The sequence below is a fragment of the Nicotiana tomentosiformis genome, chromosome 7, assembly GCF_000390325.3.
Source record: "Nicotiana tomentosiformis chromosome 7, ASM39032v3, whole genome shotgun sequence".
Classification (NCBI taxonomy): Eukaryota; Viridiplantae; Streptophyta; class Magnoliopsida; order Solanales; family Solanaceae; genus Nicotiana; species Nicotiana tomentosiformis.
Window position 1 is genome coordinate 122,228,875 of NC_090818.1, and position 9,668 is coordinate 122,238,542.

At 36.7% G+C, this 9,668-nt stretch overlaps 1 protein-coding gene across 1 annotated transcript; it reads left to right on the top strand.

The window, feature by feature from the left end:
- Nucleotides 1-3,395: 3,395 nt before the first annotated feature.
- Nucleotides 3,396-4,562, top strand: LOC138896294 (uncharacterized). Its single transcript, XM_070181092.1, has one exon. The coding sequence runs from the start codon at nucleotides 3,396-3,398 to the stop codon at nucleotides 4,560-4,562; it is 1,167 nt and encodes a 388-aa protein (XP_070037193.1).
- Nucleotides 4,563-9,668: the final 5,106 nt, after the last annotated feature.

Below are 9,668 nucleotides of genomic sequence, written 5' to 3' on the forward strand. Positions count from 1 at the left end.
TTATTGTTGTTGATTGAATGGTCATCAATTGACTGTGCCTATTTAGTGTGTATTGCTTGAGAGAGGGTACATATTTATTGTTGAACAACATCACTCCTAATGTATGTGAGAGATCAATACGGAGGGTTTAAAGGTGGGATTAGAGATAACAAAACTTTGGTGCGATCGTAGTGAGCAGTAAATTAGTGACAACTAGCGTAGTTCGAGAGAATATGTTTAGTAAATTGTGGTAGTTGCTTAAGAGAGAACTACGACACCTAAAGTAGTCACAATCGGTAGAGAAAACATATGCGAAATTATAGAAGACATAGAGGGAAGGATTTCAACAATTGAAAAAATCATAACTCTAGACCTCCTTAATATTATTTCCAATCCTTAGTATCTTTAGTTGTTAATTTACTATTTTAATTTATTAATTAATTAGGAATTGTTCGAGCTTGTCTTCTTAGTGATAGTAAGCAGTTATAACTAAACCTTAGTTTTATGCGGGATTGGACTCCAGACTCTTAGACCGGATATTATATTTGCAGCGACCACTTATCCTTTTTAGGACTAGAATTGGGTGTGATCAATAAACTACTGTTGTCGCATTTGATTAATGTGATAACGATACGCGTATGTAAGTCATGGTTCATGTGGAGATTATTTGGTGTAATAAATAAAATATTTAGGCAAACACTAATTTAATAATGGGAGGTTATAATCGGTATATGATTCTCTATTCCTCTCAACTTTTATACGTTGGTGGAACGAAAGAATAACAGATAGAAAAATCTCAAGGTGTCATCCCTGTGCTAAAATTAAAAACTCTCAAGGTTAAGGGTCATCCCTCTGCTAAAATTGAATATTTATATTCCATCAATACTATTCTGTATAAATAAAAGGAAAAAGAGAAACAAGTTTCACAATAGTAGAAAAGAAAGATAAAACACTTTTTCTCTAAATCTTCAAGAAAACAGCATGGATTTTGCTACGTTTTCTTGATTGAAGTATTGTTATTTTAAGTTTTGCAAAAATCATAATTTCGACGATCCTATAATTATCAATAGAGTTTATATTTAGAATGCTTGCGCTTAGAATCTATAAGTGTGGAACGCAAATTCAACTCAAATTTATTTATTTAAAGCAAAATAATTGGAATCCAAATGGATAAATTAGAAAAATAATGAAACCCCTAAGTTTCTTCCTGAGCTTTCCCAAAAAGCACAGTTGCTTAAATCCCAAATGATGAGAATACGTCTTCAGTAATTGAAATTGGACGCAAAATATGTCATTATAAGAATACGTCTTCAATAATAAAGACAAGAACCTTCAAAACTCCAATATTATTAATCAATTGCATTGAGATGAAGCAATATTTAGCCAGTAAAACAACGAGTTTGTCTTGCTAACATGTGGGCAAGGGAGGGATACCGATACGCTTTGTGTTTCCAAATTGAAGACACAAAGACAACGATCATCACGCTCAATGAAGTATATGGATTCTCTCCTAAGATTGGTGCCTCTTGTAGAGCAAGTTCTCCCCCAAGAACGACTTAGAAATATTGCAGTTTCGCCAATGCTTTTCATCTCTACCCACGCATTTTTTACAAAATCAAATTGAAACACTAGAAAACTGTAAACCTCCTTCATGAGCCTTCCATAATACAATTCGTGAACATATAACAACATATCACTATCTTCACATGAGGATTGAATGAGGTATCCGCCAAAACGTGGCATGTCTAAGAATTCTATGTGATCATAGACAGGGTGGTTTATCCATTGGTGTAATTGTTATTATTCCCGTGTCATTATCTAGATCCAAAAGTACCAAAATTGATCTTTGGAGTGTTAATCCGTAAAATTTTCCCTTGAAAACTGTCCAACACCATAAATATTTGTCTCCATTAATTGGTTCCAGTTCTTGTTTATGAAATTCTTGATTATAACCTGGCTTGCAGAAGTAAAGTGTAAGCGGCTTCATATCCATATCGTTGTCAGGAGTCTCATCAGTGTCATCAAGAGTCTCATCAATTAGGAAGACAATATGATATTCAGGATTATGGGGTGGTGCAGACAAGAGGCACTTCAGATTATCATATTTAGGGAGTGGTGGGAGCTGGATTTTGTCCATTGAAGTAGGATTCCAAAGGTAACAATCAGAAGAATCAAAATCTAGTAACACTAGCCATTCATGAGCATAAGCACAAATTCTTTTGTTCCGGAGCTCAGGTATAGTCTTGAAATAATACTGCTCCTCTGATATGCTGAAAAACGTTTGTTTTTGCATGTTATTTCCATGACAAATAACAAGCCAAGGATGTGGTTGTGCAGAAAAAGGAGGTCGGCCATATTCTGACGTTTTGTTTTTGTATTCTTCCAACCTCATCTGTTTTATTTTTCTTTCTCTGCAAAATAGATAAAGATAATAATAATGAGTGTTGTAGGAAGGGAGAAAAAAACAAAGGGTAAACACAAATCAGGTATAAGTTTATTCTTTCTTTGCAAAACAAAAGATAATAATAATGAGTGTTGTAAGTAAAAGAAAAAAAAACAAAAGAGCAAACACAAATCCAGTATAAATTTATTATTTTATTAGTATAAACAGATTTCTAGAACCCTCTGTCTTTCACGATAGAAGTGGTTTTAGTTTATTGTACTCAAAATTTTAGATGAATTAGTTTACTTAAATACTACAAAATTTTTAAAACAAAAATCTGATCTACTACGAGCATGAAGCTGCTAATATAGTGTTTAAAAGAAAGAAAAAAGGTTACATTAGATTTTACTCTTCCTGATATTAGTAATTGCAAAACTTGAAACTTGTAACTACCTCTAAAGAGTTACCGGAAATTTAAAGAAAACTACTGCACAAACATCTAGAAATTAAAGCAAAATATTTAAGAATAAACTGAAATAATAAGAAAACTAAGGAGAGAAGAACCAAAAGGAAGGTAAAAAGAAGCCAAGGAAAACACTAAAAAACTTACATTGCAACGTCGTTATGTTTTTTGGGGCAACCTCGTTCTAAAGACTAATAAGAATAAGGTGTGTGTTTCATCAGCTTAATATAAATAGAATAAGTAATGGACTCCAAATACAATAAGGAAAAGGAATTAGAATAGCTCAAATACAAGGAAAGAAGTTACTACTTGGACGTAGGGCAAGGGTAAATATTTTTTCCTTTCTAATATTAACTAATTAGAAAGGATTCATTGTCAAATAAAAAAAGGATTCCTTTGTCAATTGTAGTTTAAATAAGGAAATGATTCCTTTAACAATTCTAGTTGGACTGGGGTGACATTCACAGTACTTAAGAAGTCTAAGCAAATCTTTCTCGGACTGCTCTTCCACACATTCTTCCTTCTTCTTTTTTTGAATTTTGTTTTCTTTATTTATATTTATTGAAGAGAATGGAGTGTGCTGATGATAATGGATTGTGGTCTGATTGTATTCTGACTGACATACTCATATCAATATCATCACGTCTCATTGCAGGCGATTATTTTGTTTTTCGTGCTGTTTGTAAAAGTTGGCGCTCAATACCCCCTCCCATACATGATTCCCATGCACTTTCTCATAGCAATAATACACCTTGTATGATGACCCTATATCAAGAAATAGGCATAGTTGAATTCTTTCATCCATTATACAATGCCATAACTCACAAGACAGATATCGTCCCAAAATTAAGGGGTGCTCGAATTCGGAGCGCAAAAGGTAATTGGTCACTCATGAGTCAGGGCAAACGTGGTATGTTGTTTTTCAATCACAAAAGCAATGACATAATTGAACTCCCTGATCTACTAGAAGGAAAGCAAAATTCTTTCCATGCTTGGACTTTTTCGTGTCCCCCAGACTCATCATCATCGGATTGTTTTGTCGTTGGTTTTGAAAATTTTGGCTCTCCACCACCGGTATACATCATCAAAGTTGGAGATAGTAGATGGACGTATCATGCCTTTGTTAATGAAGATGGAGATGGAAATAAGCTAGGAATATTTGACTTATCCGGATGCAATAATCCAGTATTCTTAAAAAACGACATTGTGTACGTATTGGAAGAGAAAGGAAATTTAGGAATATTAAGTATCAGGGAAAACTCAGCTGAAGAGACACCCACCTGGGAATTTTATGGGAAGTCCTTGCCGCGTCGAAAACTAAGGTCAGTTCGAAAGGTTTACACGGCAAAAGATGTCGATAATGGAGGAATATTAGCTGTATTTCTAACTCACAATGAAGGAAAAGTAGAGGTTTGGAGGTACAAATACGACATAAATAAAAGGATTTTGGAGAGGGAACAAATAACAAGTTTGGATAATAAAACTCTCTTTGTAAGCTTTGGAGCTTCCTACTTGAAACCTTGTGTTGCACAAGGGTTAGAAAACACGATATATTTCCCAATGTTTCACGACAAGAACGGGGTGTTCTATTGCTTGGCCAGTCGCAAATATTACTCTTTCGATTACTCAGCTGTCAAGGGAGCTTTCTCAAGTCCAAATTGTCACAAATTGGACCAACCAAGATACTGCATTTGGATTGAACCAGATGTGAGCCAACTCCCTTCTCTTGATTTTTAAAACTAATCCCTGGCTCTTTTTCCCCTTTCTTTTCTTTTGGTGTTTAATTATTTAAATCATTAAAAAGCAATGTGGTGTGGATACAGGATATAAGCGAGGAATTCTTTGCTTTCCATTTTTATTGTTTATTTTATTTATTTTGTGCAGTTGTTAGTGAGTATATATTTTTAATTTTACTAACCTAAATCTGCTCCAAAGTGAAATTTAGTAAATTTAACACTTCTGTGATTGTTTAATTTATTTTTCGAACAAAGATACTGTATAGGTCGAAATCTGTCTCAGCACTTAATGCAAAGTAATATCACGGAAAGGGCCAGCCGAGGCGGATCGGGAGATAGCGAGGCTCGCGGTCATGGTGTGAACGATGGTCAAGGTCGAGCACCGCAAAGGAGCTGTAACGGCTAGTTTATTATAATATGATATTAAAAAAAATATTCCATTGGATATTCTCTGCACATGTTTAATTAGGGTTTATTGAGGGTATTTCCCATATAAATAAAAGAAAAAAGGTGAATGAGAGTGACATGTGATATTCACTTGATAAGAACACTTTTCAAAAGAATATTTCCTCTCTAGCAAAGATACATACTTACCTTTTCATCAAATATTCTCACTCACATTATTCCACGAATAGTTCGAACATTCTAGGATTTATCTGTCATTCATTATTGTCAGGAGGAACAATCATCTACTCATTCATTATTGGGTGAATCACTCCCCCTATTTACTTAAACCATTTATTGCTAGTTATTTCTCCATTATTGTTCATACCTTTTGGAATATTAAATGTGTGTTATTTTCAATTTCCCATTGACTTTGTCATACGTTATCCGTGTTTTCAAGATCTATATCTAGAGATATTATCATTAACTAATTTTAACCATTCAGTATATAAAATATAGTAATAGTTTAATCGAAAATTAATACTTTTTGGTTATATCTTGTATCTAGGTCAAGTTATTTTTTTGTAGATATATATTAGATGCTCCACGACTGCTATACTGGCCTATTTTTTTTTTTAAACAACATACCGTTTTGTCAAAACCAAACAGACCTTTTCTTAAAACTCTACGAAACATATTTCTCGCAATTAAGTTGGTTTCCTCTCCTTTTTTGGGATTCTACTATTTTCAAATTGATATCTAGAATTTTGGAGGCTGCAGATTTAACTTTGGGAAAATGTCCAATTTTATCCCTTTACTTTCGAATATTATCCATATCTAACCTCCATTATATTATTTAGCCAAATTTATCCATACCGTTATACTATCCGATCAAATTTACTCATCTTATCAGAAAACTTTTAAAAATTATCCATTAGTATGTCACTTAACCCAGAATCTCTCAAATCATTTTAATTAAGTCACTTATTCTTCTTCTTGATTCATTATTTTCGAAATATACCATCTTCCTCCATTATGTTTTTAGGTTTTTGGGTCTCCGTGGCTTGTGAAAAGTCCACCAAAATCCCATAGTTCATATCAGAGTTCAAGGATGTTGTAGCGGCCTCGTTGATAACCAAAGGGCTAAGGCCTTGCACAAACCGGCGCACCCTAGCCTCCTTATTGAGCAACATGTAAATAGCATGCTTGAAAAATCCGCAAATTTCAAATTATAGTCCCACACACTCATACTACCTTGCTTCAAGTTCTCAAACTCGGCGGCACGGGCTTCCCTATTCTCGGCAAGCACGAAAAGATCCATAAACCTTCCGTAAACTCGTTCGATATTGCCGGAGGGCTACCATCCTCACGGGACTCCTCCCGCAATTCAAACCATAAATACGCCTCTTCTTTCAGGTGATAGGAGGCCAATATCACTGCTTTTGTCATAGTGGCATGCATCACATGAAGAGGTTACGAAATATTATTTATGTTGCACGGGGTAATCCTTTAGGCTAAAAAATCTTAGGACCCCCCCATTCCTGTTAAAATATTTGTTTATTTGTCCAAACTGTTTCTTTCTCTTACCGAACTCACCGTTGTGGACCTCGAGGAGTGCCTAACACCTTCTCCTCGAGGTAATTTGAGTCCTTACCCGATCTTTGGTGATGTAAACTTGTAAACCCGAGTCATTTGTAAATAGGTGCCCTAATGCACCTTAATCTGTTAGGTGGCGACTCTCTCTTTTGAATAACTCTTCCTTTAAAAGAGTTGTCAATGTCGAAACCTGATTTCGCGAGAAAAAGGGGCGCGACAGTCGATATCAGATGTGCATTGCCGGCTGGTGATTCCATAAATGAGGTTTGAGATGTGTATTCTGAGTTTTGGTAATGGGCCAGTCTGGAGGACTTGAGGCCAGGTTTCGACCGTAGCTTGGGCTCAGTAGCTTCAGTAGTGTCCTTATGAATGGAATTTGTGGCTCGATGAGCGGTTGAATAGCTAAATAATGATTATGATGTGACTGTGAAATGTGTTCAGATAGTTTGAACGTGAAAGGGAAGAGTTTCTCGAGATGTAAAAAAAAGGCCATTGGGTGCTTGGTGTCTGTCTCAATTTGTGTGTTGAAGAATCTTTCATGTTATTTAATTGTGGAACAAATTAAATTCTCATGTCTTGTTAATTTTTTTGGACTCAAAAAGATTAAGTTATTCCATAGTAATTGTGGCTGCGAAAGGGTATACCAAGATGCCAATTTGAGGCTAAGCAGGTGGGTTATCCCCTGCAGAGTAATGTACGTAGGTGTGTTCCTTATAATGTGAGTGGAGAGTTTCTTTTCTGCTAGCAGGGCATATGTGTTGAGTTTTGAATTTTAATCTGGTTGAGAAAGTTGACTTGAGTGTCAAGAGAATGAATGCGAGCTTAGCAGATGATTTAGGTATTTTTATGGTTGGCGTTGTATGAGCTTGAGAAAAATTTTCGTTGAACTGACTGCGGTATTATGGAAGTAATAGAGTATGGGTATTGTGAGTTATCGAATGTTTTAATCTATGGCTTTGATCCAAAAGGGGGAGCCTGCTATTGACGATTTAATTTCATGGTTATGTGTTAAATATTAGTTTTGGTTTGAGGCATACTTATGGGTTAGTTATGACTTGTAGAAGATGAGATCGAGGATGATCCGAGTAAGGAAATTCCCTAGATACGGGTTATATTGCACTTTTGAGTATATGAAAAATCATAGGGATGAGTAAGTTGATGTTTGAGAAGGATGTAGTACGCATGGAGTATGAATTCGATCGGTGGTGTTAGAGCAGGGTTACTTCTTTGTGTGTTGTTGTGCTAATGGGACATGTGTCTTTCATCCCGTTTGGGTGGTGCAATTTGGGTTTGAGAAAAGTAGGTGACTCTCGAGAAAGTTCTAATGGGTTCGAGATTTATTTATAATAATTGAGAATTTCTTCGGACGGGTGTATGGATAAAATCTGAGGTTTGCATGTGATGGTGTCTGGGATTGCGGTAATTCTGTATGAATATGGATTCTATACCCCAGTATAAGAAACGCAAAAGAACAATTTTAAATTCACATAAAGTATTCTCAGAGTGGGCGTTTTGGTTGTGGTACTTACGGGGGCGCTTAAGAAGAATACCGTGGCTTATGGGCTTATGGGCCTTAGGGCGGTGTGGTTTTATATTAGGATGTCTTGTAGTGAGCTTTGGGTAAGGATCATAGTATTCTAACAAGGAGAAGTGTCAACTTGAGGGTTATTCAGAAGAAACTCGGAGAAAATAGGACAACTGGTAGTAGGCTAGACCAACATGGTAATGGTATGCTCGATTCCTTTGGGTAATTATGATGTGGTGAGACTTTACAGATGTTTTGGTGGCAATATTCTTGGGTTTGGTGACATGCGTGGCTTAGTCGAGTTAGAGAGATTCAGTTCTGATAGCTTGATTATGTACAAGTGGATTTGAAAGTATTCTTGATGGTTTCTACCATGGTTTGAGCCAAATATTTTCAAACGGTGTGGGGAACATGTTGTGTATTGTGATTTCCTCCTGGAAGGAAGCAAGAGAAAGGTTCCTAACCGATCGGGTACGTGCGTGGTAAAATGGAATAGAGATTTTATGGCACGTTCGAGGACGAACGTATATTTAAGTGGGGGAGAATGTTACGAACCAGCCGGTCGTTTTGAGTATTACAGCCATGTTCCCCCGTTCGCTGCTCATCTATACTTTACAGTTATTGTATGACTTGCCAGGGTAATTAGTTCGGGTCCGGTGAGGTTTTGAAATGTATTGAGACACTTAGTCTCCAAGATGAAAGCATAAGTTGAAATAGTTAACCGGAAGTTGACTATATTTAAACGACCCTGGAATAGAGTTTTGATGATTTCAATAGCTCCCTATGATGATTTTGGACTTAGGAGCATGTTCGGAAAATTATTTGGAAGTCCGTAGTGAATTTAGGCTTGAAATGGCTAAAATAGGAATTTAAAGTTTGGAAGTTTGACCGATGAGTTGACTTTTTGATACCGGAGTCGGAATCCAGTTCCGAAAATTTTCATAGCTCCATTATGTAATTTATGACTTGTGTGTAAAATTTGAGGTCAATCGGAGTTGATTTGATAGGTTCCAACATTGAATGTAGAAGTTGAAAACTCTTAGTTTCATTAAGCTTGAATTGGGGTATGATTCATGGTTTTAGCGTTGTTTGATGTGATTTAGAGGTTCGACTAAGTTCGTATGATATTTTAGGACTTGTTGGTATATTTGGTTGAGGTCCCGAGGGCCTCGGGTGAGTTTCGGATGGTTAACGGATCAAATATTTGAGTTAAAAAACTGTTGCAAATTTTCCTCTTCTGTTGGACATTCTGGGCTGTGATCGAGCCCAGATACCGAGCCAGATATCGAGCCCAGGGTTGATGAGGTACAGGCTCGAGCTAGAGTATCGAAGCCATGATCGAAGGTCCAACTCGAGAACCATGATGGAAGGTCCAGCTCGAGGGCCAGGATCGAGACCCAAGATCGAGGGTCACCATCGAAGGCTCAAGCTCGATGACATGATTGAGGCTATGATCGAAGTCCCAACCTCGATACCCTGATCGAGGCCATGACCGAGGTCCAGGCTCGAGCCTGTGATCGAAGTCGCGATCGAAGGCAAGGCTCGAGGGCATGATCGAAGGTATGGCTCGAGGGCTAGGATCGAGACCCAAGCTCGATGCCC

Bases quoted from the DNA above. Each gene is read 5' to 3' on its own strand.
- LOC138896294 (XM_070181092.1), top strand. From the start codon at position 3,396: ATGGAGTGTGCTGATGATAATGGATTGTGGTCTGATTGTATTCTGACT.